This window comes from Zootoca vivipara, chromosome 3, assembly GCF_963506605.1.
Source record: "Zootoca vivipara chromosome 3, rZooViv1.1, whole genome shotgun sequence".
Lineage (NCBI taxonomy): Eukaryota > Metazoa > Chordata > Lepidosauria > Squamata > Lacertidae > Zootoca > Zootoca vivipara.
The window spans coordinates 32,995,540-33,015,683 of NC_083278.1; the positions used below are offsets into that span (position 1 = coordinate 32,995,540).

Genomic DNA, 20,144 nt, shown 5'->3' on the forward strand with positions numbered 1-20,144 from the left:
ATAATAGATGGACCAAAGACCTGATTTAGTATATTTCCATTACCTATATACCTAAACGTGACTTTGGATACACAAAAAAATATTCAGTGCTAATGTGTAATTTTGCCTTGAGTTAGCACTTCAGTGAGAACACTTGGAAACTCTAAGGACTTTGAGATTGAGGTTTCTTTTATCCTCTTTGCTATTTCTCCATGTGCATTATGAACATTTCACACTGGGATTCTGTTCATACTATGTTCATACACAACCACATGCATCAAACACCTGGGCTTCATAAGTTCACCCCATATTGCCATCCTTTTCAGAACCACAGATTCTTAATATTTTGCTTTCATGAATACTCTAAAAAATGTTTGTTTACTGCAGTTGAAAAATGCACCACAGAACCCACTTTAAGGCAGCCAAATAAAAGTCAAGCAAGTGTGAAGAGTACAAATTGTACTTCTTAATGGTGTGAGGAAATAGTCTATAAATCTGTACAGAAATGGAATTAGTTAACCATATACCTGGTTTCCTTCAGATATGTATGTATATATATGCACAGGACTATTTTTAACATGGTGCTTGATAAATTAGACGATAAATTATTATTATAGGTCTATGAATTAAGAATATGTACCTACATCTTTCCAGTGCTCATTTTCTAGAAGAAGAGGGAACTCACCATGAACATTTCCCTTGTCCTTCTATAATGACAATGACACCCATCTGAGAGGTGCTGGAACTCAGTTCCGGTGAGTTCCCACTAAAAAAAAGCCCCACATCCTTCTCTTTTCCAAGTTGTTTTCACACACACATGGATGAAATGCTTCTTCCAGGCTTTAGCTTTTAGTCTTTCATCTCCCCCCCCCCACCTAAAATAAAGGCCATATATCACTGATTAGTAGGCAGGCCTTGTTAAAAATGAAAGAGTTGCCTCATCCCTGCCTCCAATACCCAATTTCATAATATTCCTTGAACATTCAAAGAAGTTTTCAAACTCACCTGCAATGATAGCTTTCCACTTCAGCTATGCAAGAACCATTATTCAGGCAGGGGGATGGCTCACAGAATGTCACCAACTTTTCACAGAACTTGCCTATAAACATTGGCAAGCAACTACATGCCACATCCTGCAAAAGAGAGAGACTTCTTAAAATCTATTTGCTAAAATTCAGAAATTGCCACTGTCAGCACACACACTCCATTGACCTTTAGAGATCCTGACAATGTGTTACCAGTGGATGAAAAATTTCATATAGGCATTTAATTTACTTCTGTGCCAATTTGCTTGGCATGTACCAATGGAAGTTTCAGGGGGCATGCTTTGGATTGTAAATTCAAATGTATGTTGGGCTCTAAGAATTCAAATTTTATCATGCCACATCCCTGTGAAGAGTTGGCTACTATTTCCTTATAAATGTTCCATTATTATTATTATTATTATTATTATTATTATTATTATTATTATTATTTTGGGGGGTGAACTGATAAACTTAAGAAAAGTACTCTCTACGTTAGGCCACCTACTCATTTTATTTTCCCTTCTGACACTAAGCATTTTAGGGAGCAAATGATGTGAATTTAACCTTGGCTTAGGAGTGACCCAGAGGAATGTCACAGTCACACACTGGAGGAGTGAGGGGGTGGAGCAGGATAGTGGTGAGCTTGGAGTGGTATGTGCTCATTGGCAGAGACAATTAGGCATTCTTGCTGGCATGCCTTCTCAGCCCATCCCTATGGTGTCCCAGTACTCAGTGCTGGGAGGCTAGGGCGATGGTGCCATCCCTCCCATGGGCGTAGGCAGGGGGGCAGGAGGGGGCAATTGCCCCCCCTAGAAGCAGGGCCACTGGCCAGCCTGCCCCACTGCCCGCCCGGTGCCATCTCCCTTCTCCCTGGCTGGCTGTGGGGCGGGCGGCGGGAAAGCACCAGAGCCGCGCAAAGCGTTTGGCTGGCTTTCCCTCCCTCCGCCCCACAGCCAGCAAGGGAGAAGGGAGACGTCCCTTCTAGCCGGCTGGCTGTGGGGCGGGCGGAGGGAAAGCCAGGCAACCGCTTTGCGCGGCTCTGGGGCTTTCCCTCCACCTGCCCCAGCGATTGCAGAGGGGGAGGAGGGGATCGGAGCAGCCCGATTTCGGGCTGATCCTGGCTCCCCCTCGTCCCTTCCGATCGTGGAGGGGGAGGAGGGAGTCGGAGCAGCCCGATTTCGGGCTGATCCTGGCTCCCCCTCGTCCCTTCCTATCGCGGAGGGGGAGGGGGGAGTCGGAGCAGCCCGATTTCGGGCTGATCCTGGCTCCCCCTCGTCCCTTCCTATCGCGGAGGGGGAGGGGGGAGTCGGAGCAGCCCGATTTCGGGCTGATCCTGGCTCCCCCTCGTCCCTTCCTATCGCGGTGGGGGAGGAGGGCGTCGGAGCAGCCCGATTTCGGGCTGCTCCGATGTGGCCCCGCCCCCGCCCTTGGCCCCGCCCCTTGCTCCCCGCCCCTTGCCCCCCCTGATTTTCATCCTGGCTACGCCCCTGATCCCTCCTACAGATTACCTCTGTTTTGGCAAAACCATAGTTAACTTGAGGAAAAAGCGCTTGACTCTTTTGTGCATGCCTAAATGGAAAAGTGAATTAACAGCGAAAGTTGTTTGCTGGTTTGTCTCCTTATCTGCGGTCGTTGGATCTAGTACAAGGCAAACAAAGAATAAAATATGTGGGTGTCTAGGAGTTGCATGCATCAGCTAATGGGCCTCGTAAAGCATGGTAACTGGGCCTGACTTGGTCTGCCTCTAACAAATATATGGCATAGCTAAATTTAAGTACAGTATAGGAGAATAGTTTGGTTGGCCTGTTTTAATGTTTTGCCCTTTAAGATCCTATACATCTGAAGGCGCCCTGTATTGGGGAGCTTTTAGTGTTTGACGTTTCATATCCTGTTGGAAGCCGTCCAGAGAGGCTGGGGCAACCCAGTCACACAGGTGGGGTATAATTTTTTAAAAAATATTATTAATTATTATTATTAGACAGCCGTTTTACCAAACTGGATCTGCCATGTGGGCCAAATTTGTCAGGTGAGTGAGGCCACCCCCCCATCACATGACATTATGACACCCCACAAATGACAGGTAAATGTGGCCACCCACCTGTCAAAATTTCTTTCCCGCCTATCATAAAAGGGAAGCATGAGGAGGCTTATAAAGGCCTTTGAAAGTCTCCTGTCTTCTCTTCCAAGTTCCTATCTCACACCAGTCTTTAATTTCCTCTCATAATCTCCAAGAGTGAATGCAGAACATGCCCGTTGTGGTGAGCAGCCATTGATAGTCTTAACCTCCATTAATAGAGGAGGAACTCCCAGCTGCGATCCACAACCAGACAGGGCCAGACTTCTTCAAGCAGGGGAGCCTCCTTAATTCATCTACTAACAGAACAGCCATTTCCCCTTTAATTTAAGAACTTGCAAGTGAAGGTAGCTTGTAGGATTTGCTCTACCTTTATACAATTTTAAGGATGTAATTTTAATCTCCTTTTGTAAATCCAATAAACTGGCCTACGGGAAAAAGTGATTTGTATCTTTTAAGCAGCTGCCTTCAGCAATTGTGTTTTTTTCCCCCTCTGAGGATTGCAAAATACTTCAGGGATTGCACTCAGAATAACCTTCTTGTTTTACTGTTTGCTTTGATTATTTCTGAATTGTTGTAGCAGTAAGTAACTGATCTGCAATGTAAGCATTTTTTTTAAAAAAACACTCCATTTTCAAGCTATGCACTGCGGTTTCATCTAAGGAACCATATGCTCCCTTTAAGGTCTGGTTGTACCAATATTTTATTTCTTTGCTATGCCTGTAATGTTTTAATAATGATCATTTAAAAAAAAACATTTTTATTGTTTTGTATATGTTGCAATAGTAATTTTATATCCTTAATTGTATCGTTGTTGTTGTTGTTGTTGTTGTTGTTGTTGTTGTTGTTGTTGTTGTTAATTGAATTTATAATAATAATCTTTATTGCGGTCCAACGACCCATAACATGGCTTCAGAATAAAATAACAGATTCATACAGCCAACCCCCCAGGGAAGGGAGACCGAAGTGTTATTTGTTTAATCATGGGTATGTTGATCTTTGATTTGTATGACTACTGAAAGAAACTTTGCCACGGCCACTGTGGTATCATTGGACTTGTCACCCAGAAGGTATTTGGTATAGTAGGCCAATTTGCCAATAGTGGTTTATTTGTTTTCCAATATATTTATTGAAAGGTTTTTTAGAATTATTTTTCATTTTTGCATTTTTCTTATTTCTCTTTTTCCTTCTGTATTCTAAATAGTGGTTTAATCAATAGTTCCCCAGCTTGACCATATTGTCCGCAATGCAATAAAATATGCCTCATGCAGTCGACGTTCTGAGAGCATACACAGATCCTATTTTGATACCTCTCAGCCTGCCATTTAACACTTCTGATGGGAATAGTTAATTGAATTTATATACTGCCCTATACCCCAAGGTCTCAGGGCAGTTCACAGAATATCGTTAGATCATTTTGGAATATATGTTGCCTTGATCATTTCAATGGAAACTTTTGGTGGATAACTACCATCAAGTAAGCATTAAGAAATGAGGGTAGTAATGTAATGCACCCTTATCTGTGGGAGCACAGTAGGACTTTCTTCTGAGTAAATATGTATAGAATTGTACTGCAAAGGCTGCAATATACACTGTAAGTTTCACTGAATTTAGTGGGACCAACTTCCCAGTAAAGATGGTTTATTCCTTAGAAGTGTAGATTTGGAAGGGACACCAAGGGTAATATAGTCCAACACTGCAGGAATCTCAACTAAAGCATACATGACCATGACCATCTAACCTCCTCTTAAAAACTTCCAAGGAAGGAGACTCCACCATCTCCCAAAGGAGACCATTCCACTGTCAGCTTTTATCATCAGAAAGTTCTTCCTGAACTCAAAACCACCTTTCTTGTAACTGAATCCATTAGTTGTGTAGCAATGCCCTCCGATCAATGTAATAATGACACGTGACACAGAATTTAAAGGTTAATTGGGTGGTTCAGGCCACAACTTTATTAAATATGCATGTTGAGCGGAATTGGCTTAGGCGTTGGAACCTACCAGACTAAATCCGACTCCAACCCGTGTGTTGAAGTCCGTGAGAAGTTAACCACCAGTAAGGAACCCGGCGATGCCGATCAACCGGAACTCCTTCTGTGGCCACCGTACGGGGCGTGCCTTACGGCCCTGGCGACTCCAGGCTCAGGACCAAGCCTCGCCCCCGGAATCCTTTAACGGAATTACTTCTCCAAATTTGGGCAGGTGATGACGCAATCTGCCCCTCCTCCATCTTATTGTTATGCAAATTTCCAACGCCTAACCGCCTAACCTAAGTTGTGACGACATGCTACGAGGTAGGCGAAAAACCCATCATGGCTAGCCCAGTATGGGAAAAGTCCTACCCGGTCCACTGACTAACCAGGCAACCGACCAGGTCCGCAGCAGCGCCCCCTATTCTCTTTTTAAGGGGCGGGTGGGCGGGTGCTTCTGTTCGCTCCGGCGAACTGGGAGAAAGAGAACGGGCCCCGGCCGCGCGAAGGGGTTTAAACGCTGCGGCCCCGCCCCCTCATCCCTATTGGACAAGGGGGGCAGATGACGCAGGCGGGAGCTACCATTGCGTAGGGGCTGACTCTGCAGCCCCCACGCAATGGGCTCGTCGGGCTGCCCACAACCCCACCTCCGGCAAAGGCACGGAAGTGGCTTTCCAAGCTTCTGGAACAGAAGAAAACAAGCTTGCTTCATCATCCATGTGACAGTCCTTGAGATACATATTTGAAGATTGCCATCGTATCTCATTTCACTATCCTCTTTGTTTGGGTGTTTTGGAAGGGGTCAAGCTTAATTTTTGCTATTATTGGTGTTAATGTGTTGTATTTTTATTGTTAGACATTATTATGGCTTGTGTAGGGACTATTTGATTTTTTTGCATATTTATTGGGATGCTTTTATTTATGGCTTATGACTGCTTTTGGAATTAAGTATTTTTTGTGTTATAAGCTGTCTTTCTCATGGTTTAACTATGGATAGGTGGCATACAAATAAGCAATGAGGAGGAGGACTGGGGGTGGGTGGGAAGGGGGCCACACAAAAGGTGAACTTTCTACATACCAGTTTTGTTAGGTCTGTAATGATATTGCTGACTGCAGTCCCTATCCCTCTGGATCCTGAATAAAGTTGTGACCCAATTAAATTTCCTTTTAAATCTCATGTCTTTCTTCTGGTGCTTTGAGGCAATGATTAGCTGGGTTTATCTTTTAAGGTATTTACTCCTTTGTTATTTAAACCTTTTAAATTACATGAAAGATGAAGGAGAGAATACTTTTCAAGATATCCCTCTGCTATCAGATCTTTTCTCTGTCCTCCTCAATTTACACTTTAGTTTAAGCAACAACAAAAGCAACAACGGGAAGTAATCAATAACTAATAAAGAGGGATGTAAAAAAAAGCATTGTGTTTTGAGAAGACTCTCTTCCCCCCCCCCTTTAAGCGGTGACTGAGGAAAAAATAGCCAAATAATGCATTGTTACAGATGTTGCAGTCCACCCTCAATTTCTGCTGAGCAGTAGCAAGATTCCAGGGGCCCCAGGTGCTCTGTCAGGGTCGTATTTCCTTTGGGAATCAAGATGTGGCAGAGACTGTTGTGTCTTTAAAAACGATGTCTTATTAACACACATTTGAAAACTGGGTGTGGATTGAGGAAATGCAGAGTTTACAGCATTCACATTGCAAGAGGGGCTTGTCCTTCACAACAGCTCAACATTGCATCCTTTCTAAACACTATTTCTGTGGCCCTGCTCCAGCTTGTCTCCAGCCAGTTATCCCTGCCTCCTGCCTCTCCTTCCCAGAAACCCCCTTGCCAAGCAACCCCTCCCCTTTTCTCTGCTCATCCGCTTCTCCCTGCTATTCCAGGCTTAGTTTTAAAAGGTGACAATTTTCCTGTAACCTACGTCATCGCTCAGCATAACCTTGGCAACATCCACTGGCACAGACCCAAGGATTTTACTGTGATGGAGCTTTTGTCATGCTTAGCTGCTTCAACCCCAGGTGAGACCCTGGTCTGGAAAGGGAGCTTAGCCTGCGTTTTTCCACTGGCCTAGCAACTTCCCTTCAGCACTTTCCAAAATCAGCTAAATTCTTCCCTTTATTAATTTCTAACTTTCACTAACTCTAGCAATTACAAGTGCTCTTGCAACCCCCCCCCCCAAAAAAAAAACCTCGGCTACCTGTAACCTTCTTTTATTGGAGAACTCATATCAAATCAAGAAAATAATAATAAGAGAACACCTGTATTGTTATCATCAAAACTGTAAACAACATAAATGTCACATGAAGAGAGCATTGCGTGGCGGGGTCTGTGGCATGACAGGGTCTCACTGGGGAGGAAGAGACCCTCACAAAAACAGGTTTATGCAGATGGCCCAACCCCAAATGCTGATGGAAGCTCTATGACAGGGGTCAGCAAACTTTTTCAGCAGGTAGCCGGTCCACTGTCCCTCAGACCTTGTGGGGGGCCGGACTATATTTTGAAAAAAAATGTGAACGAATTCCTATGCTCCACAAATAACCCAGAGATGCATTTTAAATAAAAGGACACATTCCACATGTAAAAACACCAGGCAGGCCCCACAAATAACCCAGAGATGCATTTTAAATAAAAGGACACATTCTACCCATGTAAAAACATGCTGATTCCTGGACCATCCGTGGGCCAGATTTAGAAGGCAGTTGGACCGCATCCGGCCCCCGGGCCTTAGTTTGGAGACCCCTGCTCTATGGACTTCCCTCAAGACTGGTTTAATGGAGTGCCCTGTTAACAACACTGCAGGAAGGGAGGTGAGTCACCACTTCACCCCCAGGTCAGAAAATGGACTAAAGGATTCTGCCCAAGGCCTAAAACACCTGTATTGTTATCCTCAAAACTACAAACAACATAAATGTCACAGGCAGAGAGAATTGTGGAAATAGCATAAGAACGTACAATTGCAAAAATGCCTTGATGCTCATAAAATATCCTGACCTACCCAGTTTGCATTCTATCATCTACCACCATCCTGAAGAAGAAGAAGAAGAAGAAGAAGAAGCCACAAAGAGGCTGTATACCCAAACTAGAATGTTAACAACAGGCTTACAAAGAAAGCTGCACAGCAGATTTTGCTTGGATTACAGCACTGGAACAAAAAGCCGAGTACCTGGAAGCTGTCCCAGGCACCTCCCGGTATGGCAGGCCAGGAGAGGCAATTCACTACAACATAGCAGCTACACTTACATTTCGCAAATCTGTGCATGTGGCTCCATTTTGACACGGATCTGAGAAGCATTCGTTGATATCAGTTTCACAGTCGTAGCCTGTGAATCCAGCAGGACAGTTGCAAACGTAGCCAGAAGGACGGTTGTGACATACAGCTTTGTTCTGACATGGCTGGGAGCTACATGGTTCCAAACGCTCTTCACAAAATGGGCCTTAAAAGAAATGAATGCAGAAAACAAAAATAGGAATCTGTCTGTTAGGAAGAACACACACACAAATCCATGGTTACATTTTAGCCTGCCTTCCACATGAATTTTTTTGTAGTGAGGCAAGGTCAAATACTGAAAGGGGGTGTCTAGTTTCCTACCAAAAATAGTGCATGTACATTTTTTTACCTCAAATCTCACCTCCCACAAATGCTAGATAGATAGATAGATAGATAGATAGATAGATAGATAGATAGATAGATGATAGATAGATAGATAGATAGATAGATAGATAGATAGATAGATAGATAGACGGATGATAGATAGATAGATAGATAGATAGATAGATAGATAGATAGATAGATAGGAATCTGGGGGTTATGGTTCACGGAGAAGGAGGGCAACTGCCCTGACACTTTCCCTTTTAGACATCCATGAACCAGCGTGTGAAAGCACAGGGTGCTTCTAGACAGGTGTTTATGTGGGATTGGTGTTTCTTTCGCATGGAAGTCATTCACAGCCATACTGTACTTTTTTCTCAATTGAATCTGAATTTACTCTTCGTAAACAAGGCAAAACAAAACAAAACAAACCCTTTTGCCAAAACGACCCATTTGTGATTTCTCACTGCTGAGTTTTCAAACCAAGCTTCTGTCCCAAAGCACTCAGAGACTGAATATTAGGATATTAAGATACTGGGAGAGGGACAATTTTAGTACATTTTTTTCTTCAATTTAATGCAAATAGGAGACCCTTCCCGACCTCCAACACTTCTGCTTCTCTTGAAATGGTTTGGATGCTTCATCTGAGCAGGAACCTCCAAATCCACTTTGACACTTTTCCTTAAGAATGTAGGAGATAGAAGGAATCCCACTGTTGTCAACAGCCCCTTTCATGGGTAGGAAGGACCTACAGCACCATGACTTTGGACCCACCTTGATGGTGTGTGTGAACTCCTCCTAGCCCCACCACTTATGCATAATTATGGATGTGTGGTGCAGAAAAGTCTTCATGCATAGATTTCCCTGGATCTTGGAAACCTGTAAAACTAGGGCTTCGGGATCCAGGGGAAGCCCATAGAGCTAAAGTTGGGAACCACTCATCATTGAGAGTGAGCTATAAGTCACCCCTTTCTACATGCTTTACTGCTTCATGCACAATAACAAAGGAGAGAGGTGACCGAGAGGTGACCGGGACTTAGTCCCATCCCTCAGGTCATTATGCAGAGGACTGTGGGATATTTTATTTCCATTTACATCTTTAGACCATTTTGTTGAGGTGTGTGTTTAATGAAATGTCCCCCTGATTTTGACATACTGGCTGCTGCTTAGTATCTCACTGCTGCTGTTTCTATTTTATTGCTGCTTTACAACATGGCAGACTGCTAACTGTATTGGGTATAGTTACAGGTAGGTAGCCATGTTGGTCTGACGTAGTCGAAACAATATTTTAAAAAATCCTTCTAGTAGAACCTTAGAGACCAACTAAGTTTGTCATTGGTATGAGCTTTCGTGTGCATGCAGAATCTGAAGGTATCTTTTTTTATTTTGTACAGTATTGGGTATAGAAGACATAGGGAATGAATCTTATAATAAATAAATTAAAATATGTTGTCTCTTTCCTCCCATTCCCATTCTGCTCAGTTTCTTCTTGTTATACCGTAAATATTAGGCTTCAAGTCCACTGTCCATACACTCTTTGATGTTAATGATTGGCCCATTCATACTGGAGACTGTATGTAACACACACATTCTTAGGCTCATTATCAGAAACCAAGGTAAGGTCACATCTTTCACATTTTCTTAAGTATATCAGCGTAGCAAAGGCAAACAGAACTATTTTTTTGTGACTGAACTGGAAAGCACAGCAAACACTGAGCTACCACACACTTCTGCATTAGTACCGATACATCTTTCCATAAAAATGAGGAAATATGGAGATCATATCTGAACCACTGTGTCTTTAATACCACTTGAGTAAATTTATTTCGTCAGCCTCTAATGAAATTTTAAGATTTCTGAGGCAGTTGTGCATAAAGGAATGTGCTTCAGGACACTGCATATGCTACATCCATATGAATTTCTTTAATCTACATGATTAAAAGGACAAAGGGACTGTGCTGAAGGGTGAGCATCACAAGGCATGATCAAGTAGGACACTGATTTACTCTTAATTTTACTGCATTAGCTGGTTGCTAGGAGCTGGGCTCGGGAAGGAATGATACACAGCAAGCAACAAACAAGGCAAAGTCAGAGGATAAGGGCATTCTATTCATTTTCGTATTCAGATCTGAACCTGAAGTCGCTGCTGAAAAGATAAATCATAAGTCGCTTCATCAGCAGTGAATAGCAGTACATTGTTATTTCTTAGCTTTTTTTAAATGAAACATAATTCCAAGGTTCCTGCATACCGTAAATGATGTAGCCTCAGTGAGTTATGTAAAATGTGCTTTTCAAATCACACTAATCCCTTTCTGCATTGCTCAGTCAACAAATCAACAAAGTTACTCTAATCTCCATGTGCATACCACCATGTTTCTATTTTCATGTCTGCTTCCCCAATTATATAGGATAAATATTTCGTGTTCAAGATTTCCAGACTTCATATCCAGCATTCTTTAGAACTTCATTCGGCACCAATTACTAGGGAAGATATAGCAAAAATCCAATTTACCTTTTAGTCCCACTGTTGACCATCACCTTGATGAGATTTTAGAGCAGAGATGAAGAACATGGAACCCTCCAGATATTGGTGGACATGTTTCCCACATACTTGACCCATCTGGCTGGGATTGTTGGGGGCTGTGGCCTCTTAACATTTGGGTGGCCACAGTTTCCTCATCCTTACAGTAAGGCATCCTGTGGAAGTTTTCTCTGTGCTTAGCCTTCACATGCATTGTCATAAGAATTGCAAGACTTTTCCTCTTGTCACAGTACAAATCTTTATCTTTTTAGGTCAGCAGTAGCATTGAGAAAATGCTTTTAGTCTTACAGCAGAATAATGGGTTATCAAGTGATGACAGTCCCCATAGGGAGCCACTTACAGGGGACCTTATGTGCTTTATTAAGGATCCATGCGCAGGACACTTGATGTCTATTGTACAGGGCTGACGTAAATGAGAACATTTACATTAAACATTAAATGGGGACCTGTGGCAGCCCCTCCCCCCATAAAAAAACTTCTTGAGTTTTTTGGTTTTTTTGCTAATACACATTTGGGAAAAAAACCTGTTGAATTGCATTGCATTGATATATTGAAACAGGAGCAGTTCCTGCTTCCACTTACGTAAACAGGACTATGCAGTTGATTTTAAAATTCTTTAAATACAGGCTGTTTCTACTATGACATTTTCCCTCCACAGATATACAGAAAATCGCATGTGGCAGCACATGCCAACCCCCATATCCATCTTCCTATCTACATGTATTGGAAAGCCCAGTGTTGGTAAACATGTTGAAATACACCAGTTCATGATTTCCACACATAACAATATACACAGGGGATAACTCCATGTATGCAGGCCTACTGCTGAAAGTTCTTTGTCAATAGCAGCTTGTATTAGGCCCCCAAATGGGGTGTTATCTACTTGATGCAAGGCCCATCCATCCACGAGGCCCCAAGATTGGGCTCTTTCTATGCTATCCTGAAACTGTCATAACTAACCTCCCACTTTCCCTGATGAGGACCAATGAGTGGGAAATTAAACACACACAAAAATGAACACCCATCCACAGACACATGCATATCTCACAGGCTGGTGGTTGGTCCGCCAGTTTTTATTCCACCCCATTCAGGGGATCAGGCTTCCTCAACCTCGGCCCTCCAGATGTTTTTGGCCTACAACTCCTATGATCCCTAGCTAGCAAGACCAGTGGTCAGGGATGATGGGAATTGTAGTCTCAAAACATCTGGAGGGCCGAGGTTGAGGAAGCCTGACTTAGATTATAATAGTTGGCAAAAAAAAAAACAGTTATCCATGGAAGCTTCAGCGAAGTGGGGGTGTTTGCTAGGTGGTAGGATACCTGTGTCACTTGCATTAGGTCCCACATTTAATCCCTGTAGTCTCCAGTTAAAAACCCCACTATCTCAACTGTCTCAGGGCTAGGATGGCAGTTGCTGTCAGGGCAGGAAAAAGAAGACACCCTCAACCGGGAGCAGTCAAAGAGGATGGGGAGGCAATCACACTGGCTCCCTGTCCAGTCCCATCCATGGAGCAGAGAGGTCCCCAAGCAATGGGTGACAGTGTTGACCAGCCACGAAGTGGGGCTGGACAGCTGGTGAAGAAGGAGTCTGCAGAGCTGAACTCTGTCCCATTGCAAGAATGTGGCAGCACCTCTGCTATTGGGAACAGACCCATGCCCCTTGGAGAAGTCTGAACCTCCAGATGGACCAGTCTCACGGGGAGAGTCTTGTGAGTGAGCAAGTTGGGCCTCACCAAGGAGGAGGGGTGTACCTGTTTGAATCTTTGCGGCTTTTATCTGGTGTTGGACTCTTAAAATTGTTATTGAACTCTCTAGCCACACTTTTGGCATTGGGCATCCTTAGCTTAACCCATACAATTGCTAGACTTGAGTTAAGCTTTCTTCCTACTCACACACAGGGGCCTCAGTATTGGGCTTTGGGGCAGGAGCTAGGACACGTAGCAGAGACCGATTTAGGGGAGCACAACCAATTCAGTTGCACTGGGCGCAGAGCCTCAGGAATGTAACTATGATTTACAATGGAGTATGAGAGTGGAGGGGCGCTGAATTTTGGCATCAATCAGGGAGCCACTGCAGGTAGCAGGTGACGTGAAGAACCTCTGCTTAAGACTGCAGAGAGATGGTGCCTATCAGAGTAGCTAATATGGGATGCAAGAGACAAATTGACCTTGCATAAGTCAGCTTTCTATGCTTGCATCCCTCAAATGGTCAACAGACACTGTAAACAGATTGTAAAAAGCAGAGGAAAAAGCACCCAGCTAGCCAATGAAGCAAATCCCAACACACACGGGGGGGGGGGGGACCCAGCATACCTGCTCCTCATGAACAAAAAGCCAGAAGCCCCTATCAGCATTGCCATACTATTTTTCTTCTATTAACATAAAATGGCATCCTAGTTTCAGTAATCAAAAAATCCTTCTGGGGGTGTGATATTGTGCATTTCCTGTTCCTTTATTTGTCTTGTTTTCTCGCCTAACAGCAGGAAAGCTTTAGAAATTTGTTCTCATGCAGAAATAAAACAAAGACAGCTGTAGGTCTATTACATATGGCTGTGACCTGAGCATAATATTACAGCTTTAGAACCCATTTTGAGCTTAAAGTGAAGAAATGTTGCTTTTTCTTGGAAATTAGGATAATTTGATCTCTCTCTAGAGCATAGGCCAAATGCCTCTTAACCTTTTCCTGTAATAAGCTGATATACTTTGCAGTATAGTCTCCTAATCACTAATTTAGGCTGATACAAAAACAGGTAGAATAGATTTTCTTAACTAGGGCACCAGTAAAATGGCGCTGATTTCTCTGGGGAAGTGTGAAAGGAAACTGCAGTCTAAAGGAAATCCTATAAATGTAAGAAACATTGCTGAAACAGCCAAAAGTATGGAGAGAGTATTTTCTGAAACTTTCCCTTTCAAACATGAACTTTATCTCATGGACAATAGATGTCATACCATCAGCAGCAGCACTGGAGGGGGGGGGGTAGACCACACTGAGAAATTTAGACACTTGTTAGAGACTGGAGAGACCATTCAACCCTCTCCTTAATTAGGAAATGTGCTCTAAGCATGCTCAGGAAGACCATTTCCTACCAGGGAGCATGAGATTTGTAGTTTACCCTGCCTGCTAAATTGAACTGTGTGCAGTCTCACACTTTTTCAGGGTTAACATTCTCACATACTCTGTAGTTATTAAAGAGAGAGTGTTTTCTTTACAGCAGTCACCTTGTCTGATCATGATCTCCCATTTGTACCATTTTCCCTTCCACGCTGTAGAAATGTCTCCACTCCATTATTTCCAACTTCTGCACCCTTTTGATTTCTTTATGGGGCAAGCTATGTTGTGACATCCATCAAAGCAAAGTCATTATTGTGGAAGCACTTTAGTTATTGGAACCCACTAATACTAGTGAAGTCTGAGAATTTCCCATGCATGTATATATTAGAAACTATTATAGAAGGGTGATGGGTGGTGAATACTTTCAGCCATAAAGGAGAAGACAAAAATGAAGCCTTTAAGATGGAAAGCTCTGCTAAGGAAACATAAAACATGCAAATAAAACAGTATTCCTTCCAAATAAACAGCTCTCTACTGAGATCCAGTAAGCATTCAACTGCACATCTAGGGGGAATGGGCCTATGATGCAAGATACAATTTGACCTGAAAACAGAGCTCTTAATTAAATGGGAGATGTTAATCTTCCCAATGCAATCTGTGGACTAATATCAGATGCACTTCTCTGTAAAAGCCTAAATCATATAGCTGAGATCTCCGGTGAACAGCTTAGCAATGTTTGTGCTAAAGATGGGGGCAAGTGTCTTATCTTCTAGCACAGGAGGGTCATGACCTGCCAGTGGCTCACACCCTGTTCTAGAGAGAGCCATACCAGTGGTTTGACTTTTTTACTCCAACCGGTTGACTTTACCCGTGAAGGCACACTCTTTCATTGCCTCCCAAGACAGATGGATACCAACAACAACATACCAGTGGTATTGCCAACATTTTATTTCACCCCTCACGCCCCATCTCACTGAAAATTGTCAGGGGATAAGCAAGGGTGCAGGGGGGAGGTCATGGACAATGGGACAAAAAACTCCTGTGGCGTACTTCAGCATTTGCAGTTGGTGTTGAGAGTCCTGGATAGGCAGCATGCAATGGCAAACAGTGGAGAGGGGTAGTGTGTGAGAGAGAAAACACAAAACACAAAAACACAAACACAAACACAAATGAGTTCTGTGTTTGTAGTAGGTTTTCTAGATTTCTGCTCCAACACACACCAGAGTTGACAGTTGAGAAAACGCCTTGCCCCCACAGTTCCATGCAAAAGTGTTTATTATCTCAAAAACACAAGACAAGTCCGGCACACTATCTACATAAACTTAAGAGATGCTGGTGCATCCTGAACTAGTCTACTAACTACACTTCTCTGGTCTTAGAGATAGAGATCCAAAAATACAGAGAGATTCAACCCAATCCTATCTACAGTTCTGCATACAGTACAGCTCAGTAACAGTAACAGTAATACAAGTAAGTTCTGGCCCTCTAACCACCACTGACTGCAGCCTTGGCTTTATACCCACCAATACACATACATATATACCTTAGAGAAAAGGAAGGGTGGGTGAGTAACGCCAGCAGCCTCTAACCTTGAGCTGTCTCTAACAATCAACTACAGCCGCCATCTTACCCATGGGAGATGAGACACAACTTGAGACACAGACCAAGAGGTTAGTGCAATTTCACCCACACTCCCAAAGTACACCAACAAAGCAAACAAGATTAAACGATGCAAGGTAGAGAAATAATGCAAACTGGCTTATTTTATTTTGTTTCCCCCTCCGCCCAATGACACAGAATCCAGCTTTCATTGGCACAAGATTTGCATTACCTGCTTGCAGACTATATTTATGTTGGCGTGTAATGTGCCCTGCTATGTGGTGGATATTCTATGGAACAGCCATACCATGGAGAGTCCCAATACTGCTATGCATCATTTCTTTGAATGTTGAAGCACTGTATATGCTAGTGGGTAGCCTTTCACATGTTGTTGGACTACAACTCCCTTCATCCTCAATCACTGGTCACACTGACTGGGGTTGATGGGAGATGGAGTTCCAAAACTTCTGGAGGTCCTTCCATCACCTGCTCTACACAAAGGCTCTAAAATGTAGGCTAGCCTTGTTAGGCTTCCTATCCTAACAGTCCATGAAATCTAAGACTGGGAAAAAGAGTGTTTGCATAGGAGCGTATTTGCTCCTAGCAGTCAACATGCTGCATACTGATAGCATTTCAGAAATCTGGCTCACGACACACAATTCAATAAATGTTCATATGTACACATTTACTTTAACTCTCGCTATATACTCTGCTTTCAAGTAGAATAACTGATATTCTCATATTAACATATATCCTGGCCACTGAAGCAGAACTTTCAATTGCCTTGTATACATGATACATATTTCTGGAGAGTAACTGAATATTTGTTAGCAAGGAAAATAGAAGCAAACTAATATGAGAATATAATATTACCCAGGATTTATCTGCAAAGAAATTCATTTTGTTGCAGGCTTTGAAAACTAATTGATAAAATAAAAAAATTCCTTCAGTAGCACCTTAAAGACCAACTAAGTTTTTATTTTGGTATGAGCTTTCGTGTGCATGCACACTTCTTCAGATACAGTGAAATGGAAGTTTCCAGGCACTTATGTAGAGAAGGGGTGGGGAGGGGTGGGGATGGGGAGGGGGGATCACTCAGAAGGGTGGTGGAAATGGGTGATTGACTGACTGATAGCTGTTGATGACTGCAAACGACTGCAAATGGTTTTGCATGAAAAAGCAAGGGTTGAGATGGCTGAAGATCGCTTATCATGTATAATGAGATAAGAACCCGATATCTCTGTTCAAACCAGGTCCCTCCATGGTTTTGAGCTTGGTGATAAGTTGCAATTCAGCAACTTCTCTTTCCAGTCTATTTCTGAAATTCTTTTGTAGTAAGACAGCTACTTTGAGATCTTGTATAGAATGTCCTGGGAGATTGAAGTGTTCTCCTACTGGTTTTTCTGTCTTCTGGTTCCTGATGTCAGATTTATGTCCATTTATCCTTTGGCGTAGGGTTTGGCCTGTTTGTCCAATATAGAGAGCTGAAGGGCACTGTTGGCATTTGATGGCATACACAATGTTAGAGGATGAGCAATTAAATAGTCCTGAGATGGTGTGTTGGATGTTGTTGGGGCCAGTAATGGTGTTGTCTGGGTGTATGTGGCAGCAAAGTTGGCATCTGGGTTTATTGCAGGCTCTGGTACCAGAGTCCATGTTAAGTCTGGTGGTTGTATTATTGTGGGTGAGGAGTTGTTTAAGATTGGGTGGCTGTCTGTAGGCAATGAAAGGTCTTCCTCCCAGAGCTTGAGAAAGGGAGCGGTCATTGTCCAGGAGAGGCTGTAGATCTCTGATGATGCGTTGTACTGTTTTAGCTTGGGAGCTGTATGTGATGACTAGTGGTGTTCTGTTATTTTCTTTTTTGGGTCTGTCTTGCAGCAGGTTCTCTCTAGGTATCTGTCTGGCTCTGTTGATCTGTTGTTTAACTTCATCAGGTGGATATTTTAGTTCTAAAAAGGTTTGCTGTAGATCTCTTAGGTGAGATTCTCTGTCTGTAGAGTTGGAACAGATGCGGTTGTAACGTAAGGCCTGGCTGTATACGATGGATTGTTTGGTATGTTTGGGATGGTAGCTAGAAGCATGTAGATATGTTTGTCGGTCAGTTGGTTTTCTGTATAAGGTGGTGTCTATACGTCCATCCTGTATTTTTATAGTAGTGTCCAAAAAATGTATTTCTTGCATAGATTGGTTCATTGTTAGGTTGATGGTGGGGTGAAAGTCATTGAATGTCTGGTGGAAGGTTTCCAGGGTCTGTTGTCCATGTGTCCAGATAATAAAAATATCGTCAATGTATCGCAGGTACAGGAGAGGTTTGAGTGGGTAGGAGTTAAGGAAACGTTGTTCTAAATCTGCCATGAAGATGTTGGCATACTGTGGGGCCATGCGGGTGCCCATGGCTGTGCCGCTGATCTGGAGGAACAGGTCATCACCAAATTTGAAGTGGTTGTGGGTAAGGACAAAGTGGCAGAGTTTGGTAGCAAAGTCCGCTGTGGTTTTATCTGAAATGGTGTTCCTTATGGCTTGTAAACCATCATTGTGTGGGATGTTGGTATATAGAGATTCCACATCCATAGTGGCTAGTATAGTATTGTTAGGAAGATTGTTCAAATATTGTATTTTCCTCAGAAAATCTGTGGTGTCACGTACGTAGCTGGGAGCACTGATAGCATATGGTTTCAGAACAGAGTCCATATAGCCGGAAACACCCACTGTAATGGTGCCAATACCTGAGATGATGGGGCGTCCTGGGTTTCCTGGTTTGTGTATTTTGGGTAGAAGATAGAAAGTTCCTGGCCGAGGTTCCGCTGGTGTGTTTGTGAGGATCTGTTCTTGGATGTGTAGGGGTAGCTCCTTAATAATCTTGTTCAGTTCTTTTTTGTATGCTTGTGTGGGGTCTGAGTCCAATTTCATGTAAAAGGCAGTATTGGAAAGTTGTCTGTGGGCCTCTTGGATGTAATCAGTTTTGTTCATGATGACGACAGCTCCACCCTTGTCTGCCTCTTTAATTATAATGCCTGGGTTGTTCCTGAGATTTTCTATGGCTCTCCTTTCAGCATGGTTTAGATTTTGTTGTAAGCGATGGTGTTTTCTGGTCACATCCGTTTGGATTCTGTGGCGGAAGCATTCGATGTACAGATCTAGTGTGGTATTGCGTCCATCAGGAGGGGTCCATGTGGAGTCCCTTTTTGTGTAACTTCTTTTCGGTGGTAGTTGGTGGTCAATGTTCTGTTCATTGATGCGTTTGGAGGGTGATGGTTGTTCCATCACCCTCCAAACGCATCAATGAACAGAACATTGACCACCAACTACCACCGAAAAGAAGTTACACAAAAAGGGACTCCACATGGACCCCTCCTGATGGACGCAATACCACACTAGATCTGTACATCGAATGCTTCCGCCACAGAATCCAAACGGATGTGACCAGAAAACACCATCGCTTACAACAAAATCTAAACCATGCTGAAAGGAGAGCCATAGAAAATCTCAGGAACAACCCAGACATTATAATTAAAGAGGCAGACAAGGGTGGAGCTGTCGTCATCATGAACAAAACTGATTACATCCAAGAGGCCCACAGACAACTTTCCAATACTGCCTTTTACATGAAATTGGACTCAGACCCCACACAAGCATACAAAAAAGAACTGAACAAGATTATTAAGGAGCTACCCCTACACATCCAAGAACAGATCCTCACAAACACACCAGCGGAACCTCGGCCAGGAACTTTCTATCTTCTACCCAAAATACACAAACCAGGAAACCCAGGACGCCCCATCATCTCAGGTATTGGCACCATTACAGTGGGTGTTTCCGGCTATATGGACTCTGTTCTGAAACCATATGCTATCAGTGCTCCCAGCTACGTACGTGACACCACAGATTTTCTGAGGAAAATACAATATTTGAACAATCTTCCTAACAATACTATACTAGCCACTATGGATGTGGAATCTCTATATACCAACATCCCACACAATGATGGTTTACAAGCCATAAGGAACACCATTTCAGATAAAACCACAGCGGACTTTGCTACCAAACTCTGCCACTTTGTCCTTACCCACAACCACTTCAAATTTGGTGATGACCTGTTCCTCCAGATCAGCGGCACAGCCATGGGCACCCGCATGGCCCCACAGTATGCCAACATCTTCATGGCAGATTTAGAACAACGTTTCCTTAACTCCTACCCACTCAAACCTCTCCTGTACCTGCGATACATTGACGATATTTTTATTATCTGGACACATGGACAACAGACCCTGGAAACCTTCCACCAGACATTCAATGACTTTCACCCCACCATCAACCT

The 20,144-nt window shown here is 43.2% G+C and overlaps 1 protein-coding gene across 1 annotated transcript in view; it reads right to left on the reverse strand.

Moving 5' to 3' along the window:
• The window catches only part of LOC118082767 (protein eyes shut homolog), a 167,415-nt gene that overhangs the window by 38,686 nt on the left and 108,585 nt on the right, over positions 1-20,144 (reverse strand). Inside the window, exons 4-5 of the mRNA XM_035110599.2 lie at positions 8,287-8,480; positions 985-1,112 (exon numbers count right to left, since the gene is read on the reverse strand). Of these exons, the coding sequence (XP_034966490.2) occupies positions 985-1,112; positions 8,287-8,480 (322 nt within the window). The remainder of the gene's footprint in view (positions 1-984; positions 1,113-8,286; positions 8,481-20,144) is intronic.